This window comes from Solanum verrucosum, unplaced genomic scaffold, assembly GCF_900185275.1.
Source record: "Solanum verrucosum unplaced genomic scaffold, falcon-dt-bn FXZP01000125.1, whole genome shotgun sequence".
Classification (NCBI taxonomy): Eukaryota; Viridiplantae; Streptophyta; class Magnoliopsida; order Solanales; family Solanaceae; genus Solanum; species Solanum verrucosum.
The window spans coordinates 734,578-752,586 of NW_026019923.1; the positions used below are offsets into that span (position 1 = coordinate 734,578).

At 32.6% G+C, this 18,009-nt stretch overlaps 1 protein-coding gene across 1 annotated transcript; it reads left to right on the forward strand.

Annotated features, from left to right (window-relative positions):
* Window positions 1-2,017: 2,017 nt before the first annotated feature.
* On the forward strand, window positions 2,018-12,209 carry LOC125825412 (pre-mRNA-splicing factor ATP-dependent RNA helicase DEAH10). Its single transcript, XM_049504756.1, has 12 exons — window positions 2,018-2,209; window positions 2,518-2,564; window positions 3,105-3,185; window positions 4,384-4,600; window positions 4,857-5,274; window positions 5,553-5,756; window positions 6,822-6,982; window positions 7,748-7,933; window positions 8,581-8,809; window positions 10,326-10,525; window positions 11,556-11,690; window positions 11,809-12,209. Exons 1-12 carry the CDS (start codon window positions 2,136-2,138, stop codon window positions 11,990-11,992), a joined length of 2,136 nt encoding a protein of 711 aa, XP_049360713.1. The 5' UTR covers window positions 2,018-2,135; the 3' UTR covers window positions 11,993-12,209.
* The last annotated feature ends 5,800 nt before the right edge of the window (window positions 12,210-18,009 follow it).

Below are 18,009 nucleotides of genomic sequence, written 5' to 3' on the forward strand. Positions count from 1 at the left end.
TGTGTTTTTTATTTTTAAAAATTGCGTAAAAATACTATAAATCATGATAATTGACAACATAAAATATGTTTTCAAAAAAATACAAAAAATTCCATTGATTCTTGAAGTGAATCTATCATAAAAATACTATAAATCATGATAATTGACAACATAAAATATTTCAAAAATGTTGTATGTGGGTAGTCTTATTATGCCTTAAATAGTGTCAAAGAAAGTACAAGTTTGTGATAAAAAAACTTATTTCTTTATCCACGCAATAATAGCTTCAAAAACTCCGTTATTAGCCCCAAAACATACCATTTATATTATTGGGCCCGTGCTATTATCTAGTATATATATATATATCAAATAATTTTAAAAAATAAAAAGTATTTTATGATGGAGTGACTTAATCTAACACATAATTTTATTTTTTTAAAGGATGAAAATCATTTTCACCCCTTGACTTTGCTTTAAAAATCAAACTCCCCCCTCAATTTTGAACAATCATCAAACTCCCCCTTTATCCTATGCATCGTCTATTTTATCATGGTTATACCACATACATATAATGCATCATTATATTATACGTGATTTATTTTCTAACCTAGGTATTTATAATTTTTTCTTTAAGTTCATTAACATTATAAGTAGAAGGGAAAAGGGAAAAGGGAAAAGGGTCAAAAATGCCTTTAAACTATGTGAAATGAACAAAAATGTTCCCATCTATAGTTTGACTAAAAAATGCCCTTGTCGCCAATACTTTGATTAAAAAATCCCCTTGCTTTGGTCCAAAAATGTCCCTATAATTACTAAATGGGTCAAAAATGCCCCTTTTCGAATAAATATGTTTTTTTTAAACACATCTTATTCCTAATTAAAATATTACTAAAGAACCCTATTCTTGTTTTCCTTCTTTTGAAATCACTTTAACAAATAAAAATGTAGGAAATAATTTTTTTTTCTTCCTAATCTCATTTTATAACTTCATGTACCCTTTCAATGGATATTATCATATATATATATATATATATAAGATCATAGTATATCCATCGTTAATTTTTATTTGTATATCGATAAAAATAATACTAATAAAATACGAAATATTTTATTTTTTATTTTTTTCTGAATTGAAGTAAGATAAATATTTGCTAATTTAAAAATATATTATTAAAACAATAACGTGTTAAAAAGAAAAATGAATAATATATTTATTTGAAAAATGAGCATTTTTTATCCATTAAATAACAGTAAGGACATTTTTGGACCAAAGTATCGATGGCTAGGGCGTTTTTGGACCAAACTACAAACTGAAGACATTTTTGTTCATTTCACATAGTTTGAGGACATTTATGACCATTTTTCCTTAGTAAAATAATATTTTGATGATCGTTATTTCAATATAATATGCATCAAGCGTCTGTATATCTATGTATGTGTATATTTTTGTCTTTCTCCACTTTCTTACTCCATTCTTTTCATATTACTTGACCGTTCTTGATATGACACCCCTTAAAAAAATCTAATTAGAGGTGTATTTTACTAAACTAACTTTATTAACAATGCATTGAAACTTTAAATTTGACTACTACTTTAATCGTTGTTTAATATTACAGGTATATAGAAATAAAAAAAATATTAGAAAATTCTTTTTGATTTCATTAATTGGACAATTAAATCATAACTATTTTTAGAATAAGGGTCAAATAATATAAACGTTGGGGGCAGGGGCATTCTCTATTATCTATATAAATAAAGAAGTTTTGATTGACGTTAATGGAGTATGACATTAATTACAGTTTAAAATAATTTAAAATCTAAAAAAATACAATCTTTAAAAATTTAACCTTAATTAAATTAATTATTTTGTATTTCCTACCTCAAAAAATATTTGTATAGTTATTATTCTCTGCTATTTTTATTTGTGTAAATAAATATATTTTGATTTATTATCAATAAAAAATATGCCATTTGTTGAAACCAGACGCGGGGTAGGGTGGGGTGAGGTGGGTGTGGAGTAGTGAAAATATACATTAGGCTTGCGGCTCCTTATGGATTCAACTCTTCATCGAGTAGTTGTTCATAATAGTGAACAAAGTTTCCACCTTTTGTTTGCAAAACTTGAAATTAACAAGTGTTGAAACTAATCTTGAGATATGCCTTCAATGGCTGCTAACAATTTTTCAAGAAACACTCATCAAAATCAAACAAAAGGGGACTTTGTTTCCAGGTATTTTTTTTAAAAGAACTTTTAGCATACCCCATTTGTTTAATTTACTTTTATCTCTTGTTGGTTCAATCCAATAAGCTAAAGGGTTCCTTTTGTGGGTATTTAACTATGTATATGTATGTATACGTTTATGTTCAAAGGTTTGATCTTTTTTGCCAGATTGTTACTTTTTAGCATACCCTTGTTTAGTTTTAGTTTTATACCTTCTTGGTTCAATCCTAGAAGCTAAAAGATGCTTTCTTTTGTGGGTATATAACTATGTAGATGCATGCCTTTTTGTTCAAAGGTTTGATTTTCTTTTTTGGCAGGAAGCAAAAGATTGAGCAGCAGAGAAAAAATTTACCAATTGCTGCAGGTATTGTTTTAGTTATTCAATTTGAAATCTTTAGTCTAATGTGTGCTCTTTTTTTTTTTTTCAATCCTGTTCTGAGTATTTCAGTGTGAGTTGTTTTTCAATTTACTGATTGTTTTATAATAAGTTCTAGGCTGGGAGTTGGCATTTTTAATTTAAGTAGTGTATGGCCTGTGGGAAATTTATTTTTTCTGATGGTTATAACTGATTGGTTTCTCCGCATGTGTGAGCTTCTTTACATTGCGGACCTTAACCCCGGAAAAAGGAGGAGGGTTACGGTAGGCTGACAGCTAGCATAAACTTGCTAATTCATGATGAATCATCATATATCCTCAATTCGTTTGGAACTGAGACATAGTTTATGTTGTATTCTAGGGTGCTGTGGTGCTCTGTAAAAAATACGCATGAATGCTGCGTATAATTTCTTGAGAAGACGGTGCTTGCATTGATTTTTCATTCTAACGCCATACTGTCTGTTCTGTTTTTTTGGTTCACTGTATTCTGTAAATTTTCATCTTACACATGTTATTTGATTAACTCTAGTTGAAAGGAGACTAGTGGAGGAGGTGCGAAACAATGACACACTGATAATTGTTGGAGAAACTGGAAGTGGAAAGACAACTCGTAAGTACTTTTTGCTACACGTCCTCTTAGAATGACTGACATGTATCTAAAGCAGATTCATTTACATTGCAGTACTTTAGATAATACTTCAATGATGGTGGTCATTTATGATGTAGCATAGTGCCAGTTCTAAGGCCTTCCACGTCCTCAGTTAGTAAAAAGGATAAAAGAGTCATGCATATTGCATCTTTCTTCTTTATCTGTTTGTTTATGTGTTGTGTTGTGTGTGGCTTATCAGTCTTTCCTGAGGTGTATAAAGGTGTCTTTCTGTCTGTTTGTGCAAGTCGCACATTATAGAACTGGTGAAATTTTGAAGATCGGACATATGGTTCGTTGATTATTTGGTGAAAATGTAAAGGATGATGTACATGTGGATTTAGTAATCACAACACTGAATAATTTCTTAGGAGTCTTTTTTCTTTTGTAGTGAGGGGTTGGGGTGGCTGTTAAAATGAGGTATAGCTCTCTCGGCGAAGCAAAGTCGATCTGGAGTTTTGTTAAGAAAGTCATCTGCGCACTATAAACTTATACTTCCTAAACCGAGGTTGAACCCAACAATTTATTGTTTTTCATGTTTGCTTATTCTTTTAGTTTTCGACTCTTTTTGGACGAATTAGGACATTTCTCACATTTTGGCTGATGAGTGTGTTTGAGGATGAGAAATATGCGAGGATTGACAGCAGGAAGGATGATGAATTAGGACAGGAGACCATATGAAAATTTCAGTTAAATCCAAGTAACCCTCACTAGCTTGGGTTAGCCATAAACTGAGGAACTCCTGTGGTGGTTAGTGAACGTTTGTGATTGGTCATAACTGCTTGAGTTGTGCACCTGAAAGTATTGGCTGAATTGTCGCCTGACAGCTCACTCTGTTTTGTCGGTTCCATATTTTGAGTGTGTCCAAATTATTCATCCTGATATAATGAACTTATATATATTGTCCTACGAATTTCAAGATTATTCTTGGATACTCTCTTTTGCTAATTTTCCTTAATCTATCTCTCTCGAAACTTCCAAGTAACAAAATTTGTTATTCAATCTATAGGAATAAATACACTAATACAGTAGAATAGTCTAAAAAAATTAAAAAATGCATCTTTTGTATTATTCATCAGATACAAATAGGTATGTGTTGCATGGTTTAGCTGCTATCTTGACATTCCTCAGCTTTATTCTAGTGTGGCCTATATCTTTGCAGAACTACCTCAGTATCTTTTTAAATGGGGATTTTGCCGTGATGGTGGTATCATTGGGATAACTCAACCTAGACGTGTGGCTGCTATCACTGTTGCTAAACGTGTTGCTGAGGAGTGTGGCATTCCATTGGGTCAAAAGGTTGGATACGCTATTAGGTTTGAAGATGTAACTTCTGGCCAAACAAAGATCAAATATATGACAGATGGTTTGCTTCTGAGGTAATAAGGCAAAAAAAGGTTTGATGCATTACATGTATGATTCTCACTTTTCTGAAAGAAAAAAAGAGTAATATAGCCATGACTATGGACTTAATTGTTGCATATACGGGCATGTGTGGAGAGATTGTTCATGTGCCATGGAGAGTTTACTTCACATTTGACATCACATGATAGAGCTATTTATGATTATCTAAAGCTGTATCTGGAAAAATCAATTTACAAATGGTGAATGACATTCCACTAATCACTACTACAGGGAAGCATTATTGGATCCATACCTCTCCAAGTATTCTGTTATTATTGTTGATGAGGCGCACGAGCGGACTATCCACACTGATGTATTGCTTGGATTGTTAAAGAATGTACAGAAAGCAAGGTCAAAATCTATCAACGGCGTGGTAAATACTGATCATAATAATTCTAATAATGGGCATGCCCTGGAGGAAAGGATTGACAATCAGAATGACGGTATTTTGAAGTCATGTCAAGTGAAAAAGTACAACCCATTGAAATTGATCATCATGTCAGCCAGTCTGGATGCACGAGTTTTCTCAGAGTACTTTGGTGGTGCAAAGGCTGTTCATGTTCAGGGACGGCAGTTTCCTGTCGATATATTCTACACCCATAAGCCTGAGACAGATTGCATAGATGCTGCTTTGATTACTATATTTCAGGTTCTTACATTTATCTTGTTGCTTCACAAATAAGAGTTTGAACTGATCGACAGTGTCATTAAATTTTCACAAAGGCACAGCAGCTTTGTGCCTTTGTTGTTGCTTTCTCATAGTATCTTATTTATCAGCTCCTAGCTGGATTGGTTACTATATTGGCCTTTTACATAGCTAAGTTTAATGTTTCACGTAGCATTGAGGATTCAATTAGTCAAGTTTATAGTTTGTGATGTTGCTGAATGTCTTATTTTCTGTTCATTCCTCCCAACTTGTTTTGCTAGATACATCTAGAGGAGGGACCTGGTGATGTGCTTGTATTCCTTACTGGTCAAGAGGAGATTGAATCCGTTGAAAGGCTTATCCATGAACGTCTCCGACAATTACCCGAATGCAGTAGAAAGCTCTTAACTTTTCCCATATTCTCATCACTTCCCTCTGAGAAGCAAATGAGGGTTTTCATGCCTTCACCAGCTGGACATCGTAAGGTTGATTTGTTTCTTTGGATAGCTTATTTTTTGAACTTTTGAGATGGATGTACTTACCTTTTGTCTATATCTGGGGTTGCATTTAGATCTGTGTGTAAAACACGACTTACATGAACTCCATTGAATTGTTTATAGGATAATATAATAATTGTGTGTGATATCCTCTGTTGGAAAAAAAAGTTACTCTAAACTTTGAAATCATCTTGCATCATCTGTCTGGAAAAACAAAGCTGAGTTGCAGTGTTCTTCAAAGGAATAAGCCACTTGCCAAAATATTGTGACTACTGAATTGAAATGATTCTTGAAACCTAGGTTCATTCACTCCATTCCATGAAGGAAAGCAAGTTCCATTCCTACCACTTCATGAAACTTTATAGCTTTAATTGATATTCCGCCAGTTGTTTTATGAATTCCTTCCATTACTTTTGCATAACGTAGTACATATGATATGAGTATCATTGTCCTAGAAACATCTGCGTTGCACGTAGATGCCATGGTTTGGCTTGTACGGTTTTGTCGAATGGGTGTCACTTTGGTGTGTGGGTATTTCGTGTGGATTCTCCAAATACACAACAACTGCAAGTACCCTTCTGAGGTGCCGGATCCTTGCACTTGTATGTCAGTTGGGGATAAACGTAAGGGTCAATTTTTTTTTCTCCAGGGTAGGTGCGTATGGGTGGTTAGTTGTTAGTATTTTCAATGTTTTCTTTCTTTGGTTGAGCTTATACCGGTGCATTCCTTTGTGTACTAATTTTATAAACTTCCACCTACAAAATAAAAATATATGAAATTGATACCTGACTTAAAGAAGCATTCATTTGGTTATCTCCTCAAGGGAAATAAAGTTTGGTTATATGCTGGCTTGTAGCCTTGTATTTGTTACAATATGGGCTTAGCGTTGTGAATGTGCATTTTCATTATTTGGCTATGTTTATTATAATGCTAACAAGTTCTTTATCTAGTTTCACTGGTATGCTTGACATGAAGTTTTCAAGGCATAATACTTGGTAATTGCTCTGAGTTGGCAAGTTATGCCCACTAAAAATTCTTTCATTTCATATTTAGGTGATACTAGCAACAAATATTGCTGAGACATCGGTGACAATACCTGGAATCAGGTACGTTGTGGATCCTGGACTGGTGAAAGCCCGAACATATGATCCTAAGATGGGAGTTGATTCATTGATCATTGTCACAACATCTAAAGCTCAAGCTCTGCAGAGGAGGTAGGGTGCTTCCAGATGCATTTAAGTCTCAATACACATTGACTAAATCAACTCCTTTCCTCTACTGACTTTATTCAGAAGCATCTTTTGTCCAGCTTTTACAAATTATGGTGGTTTGAACCATAATTTCCTTCTTACTTTGCATTGTTCAAGGAAGTGCATATACCATAAGGCCTCACATGCTTGTCATAATCATATTTGACATGTGGGATAGGCTAAGGATATGTACTGGGATGTACTTATGCTTTGAAGTTCTTGTTTTATCTTGGATCTGTATCTGCCACTTAGGTACAAATATACTTCAAAGGTTCAACATAATATTGATGAGATCAACATAGGAAATAGGAGGACTGTAATTGTAAGCATAATATCTTTTCGAAGCAGAGGAATTGTAGAGGAGGATTCTTTTTCTGGTAACAGATAGATGCTTAAAATTTGAAAATTGCAATAAATAAGAGTAGTGTATTCATTCCATCTACCTAATATTTGGCGGGCAGAGTTATCCGGTACTTGTATTGGTGGGAAGTAGGAGGTACTGGTATGATAGTTAGTTGCGTGCAATAAAAAAAGAGACAAGGTTAAACCTAAAAAGTCCTGGGCGCGGCCTCTGAAGTAAAATCCATGGGAGGATGGTGAACGAGAAGTTGAACCAATGCAGTAGGATTTATATATACAGGAGGGAAATGGATAACGGACATTTACTCTATTTTGGTTATATTATATGTTAAATATCAGATCAAGGGCTAATTTCTTGAATTTTTATAGTGGACGTGCAGGACGTGATGGACCTGGGAAATGCTATCGTTTGTATCAAGAAAGTTTCTTTGAGAAACTTACAGATTCTACATTACCCGAGATTAAGAGATGTGACCTCTCGAATGTTGTATTGCAGCTCAAGGCTCTAGGCATTGATGATGTCATCAACTTTGACTTCATTGAAAAACCAGACAGGTGATTACCCAAATGAGAGAGACAAGTCTTTCAGTGCATTTTGCAAATATATTTCGCTATCAGCATATATGATGCCTTGTCTTTGAATTCTTAATCCCCCAATATTTTGTCCTATTTGCATGACTCAAGTTTGTGTCGCACGTGTTTGACCATTAATTGGCATCTATCTCTAGCATGGTGGTACTGTATCATTTCACTGCACCTGTTTTACTTAATTTTGCCATATTTTATGTATAAAATCCATTTCATGTTTTGTTAAATTAATGAAGCACAAGGGAGAGCATCCATCCTATATTTACTTAATCTGTATAACTGGAAACCTGCATTTTCCTTGTGAAACCGAATCATCATCAGACCTATGAAATCTACTTATTTGTTGGCAAATCCTTGCTTCTTCTTGTAGAGCTATCTTATGAAATATCCCTCCACTAAGTGATCCAACTGTTCATAAGAAGAGAAAAAACTAGTAATATACTCAACAGCAGCGTAACGTTTGTGCTGCCCTTTACTTTATGGAGCAGAACGTTGCACCTCCTACATGCGTTATCACATTACTGATGATGCAGTCATTTTCAGAATTTGGATATTGTCGTGCAATTATTGTTTTCATCCTTGACTATAATTCCTTCCTCGATTCTCTTTAACAGGACTGCTGTAGTCAACTCATTGTGGTCTCTTTACTTGTTGGGTGCTGTAACAGAAGATAATAAACTTTCGGATGTTGGACGTCAAATGGCCAGGCTACCCCTTGATCCAGTCTATTCTAAGGCTCTCATTGTTGCTAGCCAATTTGGCTGCTTGAAAGAAATGTTGATCTGTGTTGCAATGCTTTCAGTGGAATCTATTTTCTATGCACCACGTGAAAAGTTGGAAGAGGTAGTCCTTTGCGCTGCTAGTTGTTACCTCCCCCCCCCCCCCCCAATTTTTCCTTTCTGTCTGTGTTGTTTCCTTAAAATTTCTATTTGATGAAAAAGATTTGCTTGTTAGTAGGTAAGTATAATTTTTTTTGCGAACTTGTGTGCAAGAGGTCTCCATTAAAACAACAGCTCAAGGAGTTCCTATCTACAAAGGTCATCCAATCATCGCTGGAATATCTTGTGTGCTCAAGATATAGTTAAAAGATAACATGTTCATAGGATTGTAGCAAATTTCTTTCTTTCTATAAGTCCAACGAGTGTCAAATTGTTTTATCTGATGCATCCAGCTGTGGAGATAGCATCATATGCTGAACCTTCCATTTTTAATTTAAAAAACATACTTTTACTGGACGCCATCCGCCTTTGTCATCCCTATTAAAAAAAAGATACTTTTGCTGGAAGTTAACTTTAGCCGCGTTGCTCTGGTGAGAATTGCCTTGTTCTCCCTCTTAAGCAGTCTTATGTAGTATAACAAACTTTTGTATTGTTGTCCCTCCGCAAGCAATTACCCTGCTTCCTTAGTCAATATTGTCATGATAAATTAGGTAATAAATTCCTCCAGCTCTCTATCTACCGATCATGAGAAGGCTTCTAAGACTAATATTCCACAATATCCTACTATCGTCCATCCCACCATGATGAAAAAGCTTATAGATAATCATTACAGAGAAAGTTAGGAGATCTTTGGCGAACCACTAGACAGGCCTGGATTTAAAAGCTTTGCAGTTTGTCTGGTGATAAGTAAGCTGTCTTGGTTAGATCTTCTATGCCCGTCAGTTTCCTGGCCCTTGAAAGTCATGCATTATAATATTGTCTGGGATGAGATTAGGAGGTGCATTACTTATTTAAAGAGATATAGATCAGATTCATGCTCCAACATTAGTTCTGCAGCTCGGGGAGAAAGTTCCATAATGAAATGGTTGATAGATAGAAGGGAGAATGCCGCTGACAAAGAGGAGCTCTACCAGTCTCTCCTTTTTTTCATTCTCAAATATAGATTTTGTCAGTTAAAGGCTTTCAATAAGTCTGTCTAGTTGATAAATAGGGTGTAGAGCTTAAAGCTCGACCCTTTTTTGAATTCGTGCGAGACATTTCCCTTTGAAGGTTTAACTCTTATAAAGTTGATTTCGGCAATGAATCTACAAAATTTACCTTCAATATTTTGAATATCTAACCATTGGAGTAGATAAAAAATTATTCATGTCATTTCAACTGTTCAAGTTTCGTTTTTCTTTAAATTTCAAAATCTGTCTGTTAAGTTCAAGTTAATTGGGTGCTGTGAAATGGTGAATGGACTGTAGAAGAATTTTGCATGCAGTTTTAGCAACTGTTGTCGTCCCGTGTTATTGGCTTTTCTTTTTTCCTGTGTTTTCTTTCAACTTAGCAGTCACCTTGACTTTGTTGATGTGTTATACTAATTTTGGCATCTAATATAGTTAGAAAACAGTCTGAATAATTTTACCTGTGTTTGCCAGTCACGAAACTCATTGAAAAGCTTTGCAAGTCCAGAGGGGGATCATCTGACATTGCTTAATGTATACCGCGCTGCTGATGAGTTCTTTCAAAAGAACAAGATGGTACACAGTGAAGAAAAAGCTGAAAAGAATCTTAGAAAATGGTGCAAGGATAATTATATTAACAGTCGCTCTCTAAAACATGCTCGTGATATCCACAGGTAGGCATTATGTACTTCAACTTCAAGGAAAAATTATTGAAGATCTGCTCTGCTTTATGATTATTTCCACCTCGAGAAAAGGCCCAAAATAGTCCCTCATCTTTGCATTAAGACTCAAAATCATCCTTGAGTTTTCATATGGAGCATTAATAGTCCCTCATGTTCGCAATATTGGTGCACTTTTGGGCCTTCTCCAAAATTTTGCCTATTTTTTAACATTGATTTTATCCATAATTTATGTATGGAATGTTCAATCGTCATTTTACATATTTAGTAGAAATAATAACTCGACGTGGGAGAATGTAAGAAGAAAAACACCTTATTTTGTTTAGTAGAAATCGTATTGCAGGTAAAGTTGAGAGGTTCATCACGACGATTTCACGTGCAATAGTACAATTTTTTCTTTTCTTACAACGTCATATGTTAAAATGTTCTTAGCTTAGTTGCAGTAATATTTCGTCTGAACAGAACAAGGTGTTCTTCTTCTCACCTCCTCTCACATAGAATTATTATTTCTACTAAATATATAAAAAGACGATTGGGCATTCCTTATATAAAATTAATGTTAAAAAGTATGCAAAAGTTTAGGGGAGGACCAAAAGTGCACCAATATTGCAAACATGAGAGACTATTAGTGCTCCATGTGAAAACTCAAGGATGTCTTTGAGTCTTAACCCAAAGATGAGGGACTATTTTGGACCTTTTCTCATTTCCACTTCCACAGTTCTCTTTAGAGAAGATGATAAAACACACACATTCGTTTTTGTGAGTTTCCTTACCTGAACTATAAGGTGTTCACTTTTACTATTGAACTATCACCAACTATTTATCAAAACATACACCTGAACTATGAGTTGTTCCCTTTTCTTACCGTTCAGTTTTTGACCATTAACTCTTCTTTTTTCATGTGTTACATTCTTATGCTTATGCTCATCATATTTCACTGTTATAGAATGTATTTGCCGCTTCTTCTCATTTGTCTGGGTCCTTCAGTGTGTGAAAAATCTTAAGCTTTCTACCTATGTTGCAGTCAAATTGTGAGGAATGTTGAACAAATGGGTCTTTGCGTCACTTCTTGTGAAGATGATACGCTTCTCCTCCGCAGATGCCTTGCTGCCTCGTTTTTTCTTAAAGCAGCTATGAAGCAGCCTGATGGTGCATACAGGTTAAGATTAGTGGTTTTATTAGTCCAGCATCAATTAGTTGTTATCTGTTTGGATTTCTATGACATATCATCTATTCGTTCTCGTATCTGACATTCATTTTAACTATCTACTGGGCAGGGTGACGTTAAGTGGTTTGATTGTGCAAATACACCCGTCTTCTGTCCTGTTCCGAGCCAAGCCAGAGTGTATAGTTTTCAATGAACTGGTTCATACTAACCATAGTTATGTCCGTAATGTCTCTAGAATCGATTACTTGTGGCTCATTGAGCTGGCACCTCACTTGTATGCCGTGCAAGACTAAATGTGTTTCACTTGCCATAGTTATTATTAGTATCATTTATATTGGTGAGAGATCCTCTCCTTCAACAACACCTCCACAAGTGGGGTTTAGAGAGGGTGGGATGCACGTAGACCTTACCCCTTACCTTTGGTGTGTGTAGTGGTAAAGAGGTTGTTTCCGACCCTTGGCTCGAAAGGAATGTCATCAATTTTGCTTTTTGTGGTTTTAACAATTTCTCAGTTCCAACAGCCTTGATGAGATCCTGTTTAGTTTTCGACATTTGTATGTTGTGAAATCGTCTTTGTAGTAAATTTATTTTGTTGCTTCTATCACCTCTGTTAAAACAAGTTAAAATATATTGATGGCGTAAAAAAAAATTGTACTTCCAATCGGGATGGCAATGGGGCGGCGTGGGGCGGATTGAAGCTTAACACGCAAAATTTTAAATCCGCCTGCCATACATAACAATTTTTTTTTCATTTTCAACCCACCTTGCTCCGCATGAACCTGCCCTATATAATTATTTTAATATTTTCTTTTTCTAGTTAAGCTTGATAGTAAAAATAAAATTCATAAAAATAAATTTATTTTTTTATTAAGTTGTATTAATTTAATAGGATAGTGACTTAAAATTTTATTTTTTGGAGGTCAATGGGAAACATGTAAGAAATTGAATTATTTTTTATTGAACTATTTTCATTTACTATCTTGAATATTTTAGTAGCTTTAAAGAAATTATCTTAATAAATAATGCTCTATCACTCTTATAACATGTAAAAAATTAAAATTAAGTTTAAATTCACATATATCTCGCTCCGCATTAATTTTAAAAATCCCACTTCAATCCGCCCACACAACCTTAAATCCATCCGCATAACCTTAAATCCGCTTCACCCCGTATCCGCCCTGCCACACCCCATTGACATCCCCAACTTTCAAGCAATTTTGACTTCAATTCAAAAAAGTTTGCTCCATTTGAATGTCAGGATTTATGCATCAGCAAACTGTAAATATAAAGTATCCAAACATATAAATTCAATATTTTTTGTGATGATTTACTCTCTTATAAAAACTCACCGCAATCATTGAGACACTTAGAAATGTTTATTCCCTATTTATATTTATTTTGTTTCATGTGTTTAGCAAACATTTCTACTATATAAATTAAGACAATTTTTTAGATTAGTCAAAGGAAATAACTTATATACACCTAAGACATCATCTAAATTTATTGAAAACAATTTTTTCACTTCAATAATTTACTGAAAGAAGTTTTTTCACTTCAATTGCGTTTTTTTCACTTCAATTGCGTTAATATGCAGTATTAATATTGCATTTTGTACAAATTAATTGATGTTCTCAATTAAAAACCACATTACACAGTGTTAATATTGCATTTTGTACAAATTAGTTGATGTTCTCAATTGAAAACCACATTACACAGTGTTAATTTCCTGAGACAAAGTCTATATTGTACATTAGTTTAAGACTATTACTTTTAGGACTTTTGTTTTAACAGAAAGAAAGAAAAATGTAAGTATATCCATTAATAGAGAAAAATAGTGAAATGAATCTCCCACAGTTCTCTATTTTTCTACTTAAATTCTCACTTTGTTAGTAATGAGTAATATTGATACTTTTTGCAACTCCTATTGTTTTTAGCACACTCATTGTTCAAACTTGTTCAAACTACGAGACCATAACTAACTAGTAATATTATTGCTAATATATATTTATATTGGTAAGGATTGATTCAAGTTAATAAAATGTTGGCCATTTGTTTGCAATAGAATATGTTGGATGGTGTTATATAAAATTTTATTTACTAATATGAAGATGTTAATAATTTAATTTAAAATTTTATCTAAATTTAAGCTAAAATAAAATCATCAAATTCATTATTAATTACTTAAAAAACATTTCTCTTGTTCTAAATATATATAAAAAATGGATAAACTACCTTATTAGACATACATCACTACTATATATACTAATATTATCTTTACTTTTAAATAATTATATATATTACCACTATTAGTATTTTATACCATATATTAATATATTACTTAAAAATACAATTAGATACCCACATCCCTTAAAACTATTATTGATTAATTATTTGCTTAAATAACTCTTTCACTCCAAATCAACCACTATCTCTTAATTCTCCCCTCCCATGTTTATCACTCAATTATGTCTCCTCCTTTTTTATTCAAGAATTTCACCTTACAATTTCATTTCAACAATAGTTAATCTACTCTCTTCTTCTCAAGATATCATCACCACAAATTCTCCTAAACCCAAATATTATTTTATATTGTTCATTTACCACGAGTTCCAATCACAGTAACTGCTACAGAGAAAACTTTCAATTCATAGTGGGTCTTGATTGTTTGTCTCCGAAAGAAATGGATCGTAGTTTTGATTATGTCATGCCACAGCACAAAAGGATCAAAGGGAATATTGTAGAGAGTTTTTGTTTGCTGATGTTCTTCTAAGACTTTCTTTGGTTACTGTGATATGGATGTGGTAGTACTAATATTAATAGCCCTTGAAACATGTGTATCCAATAAGTAGTAATCTTAATTAAGATTTGAGTTGTATTTTTAGTAATGGGGTATCTGAACATGTATATGAATCCACTATTAAATTTCGGATACATGATTTTTAACAACACAATGATATTAATGATACGACATATACTCTACAATCGTGATTTGTTCATAAATTCATGTGTTTCAACTACATTTCATATTTAGATACACATAATTAAATGTACATGCTTATTATATATTCGAGATACATGTTTTTGGAGTATGAAATTTAGATACACATAATTAGATGTATATGTTTACTATGTATTCGAGATACATGTTTTTGGATATAACATATGCAATTGATACTTGGTACATCAAATTCATACTAGATACATATAAAAGATACATGAAATTAATACTTTATATATATATATATACATAAAATTAATACTAGATACGTATAACAAATACATGAAATTAATGTACTTGTATGACACTCATGTATCTAAATGTTTAGTTTGTTGGATACATCATATATTGATAATAGATACATCAAATTAATGAATTTATTATTTTAAGAGTAATAATTTGAAATTAATCAAATTACATTACCAAGATATACATGTTTTTATCTTATGTTAATAATATTAATGAATTTACTATTTCAAAGAATAATAAAATGAAATTAATTATCTATGTATTTTGAAAATCCTCAATTACTCCTCTAATTAAGGAAATAAGTTACAACCAATTAATTTAAATAAATAAATTTTGTATCTCAATTTTAAAATTTGACAGATACATGTATCTCATGGATTTAGACTCATGTATCCTAATCATGAAATATGGTAGAGAAAGTAATATTTGAAACTATTGGGAATTTTAGTTATTAAGATCTAAACTAGTGGGATTTAAGTGATTTGCCCATAAAAAATTCCCTTTACAAACTTGGGGCATGTTTTCTATGAAAGAACAAGCTTCAATGTAAATGGTGGAAGGAAGATCATATTCTAGAAAGATGATTCGTTAGGAAGTGACAGTCTCAAACAACTTTTTCTAGATATTTATCTACTAAATCAACAACAGAAGTCTACTCTACAAGAGTATGGATTCCTCAAGGGTAATGGAAATCAGTGGCGGATTCAAATTTTCATTTAAGCCAATAAAATACAATTTCAAGGAAGTACTAGTATATAGTTTATAAGTACAGAAAGTTAGTTTTGTTAGCAGAGAACTTTTAGCATGTTTGGATTTTTTTGGGTTTAAATCTACTCTTTTTTTAAAAAAAAAACTTGAAAGATTGGTTCTGAAACTAAATGAAGAGAAGGTATTCGACCTTGGACGTAAAGGTCAATCTAAAATGAGATTTGCCACTACACTACAACTTACTTCTTATTCATAAAAGGATTCAAAATTATTATATCTATATAAATTCAGAAAATTTATCTTATATATACAGTGTTATTTTTTGTCAAGGGGATTCGGGTGAACCCCTGGAGACCACGTGGATCCGCCCCTAATAGTGATACTCTCAGATGGAAATGCCATAACAAAAGTTTTTCATAGTCAGCTCTGCTTATAAGAATTTGAATCAGATGAGATCTCAAATCAGTTTCTTACCTTGGAAGCTTATATGGAAAGTGAAAATTCCCTACAAAGTGGCAGTCTTCACTTAGCTGATAGTGAAAGAGGGTGTTCTAACTCAAGAAAATCTCATGAAGTGGGACATACAAATGTGTCCAAGATGCATTTTTTTTGTGAGCAAAAGGCATAGACAATTAACCATATGTTCTTACAGTGTAAAGTGGTTAGCCAACTATGAAATTTGTTTACTAGTTTCAGAGGCATAAGATGGACTATGCCTAAAAAAACAGACTCAACTTTGAGAATTTATCTAACAAAGTCATTGAACTTTTTTTTATATCAATAAAATCACTTTATTAAATTTATCATTAAAAAAATTGACATAGCAAAATAAATTATTTTTTATGCTATGTAAATATAAATTCCACAAATAAATAAAATTAAAGAAAAATCATTCAAAGAAAGTTTATGAATAAACTTAATCGGTGCAATAATATTATAATTTTATTATGTATTTACAATTAAAAATTTATCACAATGGACGTTATTCTAATAATAAATTTTTGTAAGACGTTAATTTTTTTTATACGCTAGTGACCGCAATAATTTAATATTGTAGTTATTAAGCCAATTATTTGTGAATTGTGAGGACAATTTTTACTGGTCTTTTTTTTGGGGAGAAAAACATCCATTGTAATACATTTTTAAATTTTGAATATATAGTAATACCATAATATAATTTTCATTAATTAAGTATTTCGTTTATTTTTTTTGATGAGTTTTCGTTAATCTTTTTTATTTGTGGGGTTCGTATTACATAGCATAAAAAACAATTTATTTTGTTATGTTAATTTTTTTAATAATAATTTTAGTTGAGTGATTTTATTGATATAAAAATCTAAGTTGAGTGATTTTTTTGATACAAAAGAAAGTTGAATGACTTTACTAGATAAATTCTCTAAATTGAGTGATTTTTTGAGATATTAACTCCTAAAAAAACAACTGGAACAATGAGGGGAGTGGTAGCACATACAAAAAACAGATGGAGAATTGTCATATTGTGGACCATTTGGAATCAGAGAAATTCAAGATGTTTCAAAAGTATCAATAGTCCTTTGCATATGATTAAAATGAACTGCATTATCACTTTTTGATATTTGTGTTCAGAGTGTATAGATGATCATGTAGCAATTATAGATATCTTAGGATTCTTGTAAGATGAGATAGAACCTAGAGATAGATTTTCTTTTTTGGGTTACTGAGACTACTCAGTTATATGTAGCTCTGTGATGTAAATTCTTGAGATCCCAACTTTAGTGCTGAAGATTTATATACAAACTTGTTGCCTAGTCAAAAATAAAATAAAATAATGCTTATGATTCTCCATTTAGTAAGACTAATTTTGCCTAATCTATAATCCCATTAAAAAGAAATACTCCGAATTAATATGACTCTTAAATTAGTTAAGGGTAAATAGAAATTGCAAAAAGAAACAACCTTAAATCACAATCTACACACTATATCATAACATTAAGTTTTTCTTTTGGTCGTGTTATAAATATTCTGTCTAGAACAGTTGGTGCACACCTCGATTAATTGCACGAGGTATCTACTATCTCCACTAGAACTTATAGCGAGTATATGTGTCCACCGAACCTTGGATAGATGAAAAGAAACCACCTAATATTTTTGCCTCTACAAGAATTTGACCCTGGGACCTCATCATTCTCAATCCAATTCAGACCACTAGATCGCACTTCCATCCTTCTTTCTTTGTTATAATACATTGTAGGTAGAGGCGAAACCAAAGTTTGAAGTTTACATGTTCTAAGCTTGTCATCAAATCCTAGCTCGTTTTAGTTACAGGGTTCACAATTAAATATTTATACAAGTAGCAAAAGCTACAGAAGTCACCCA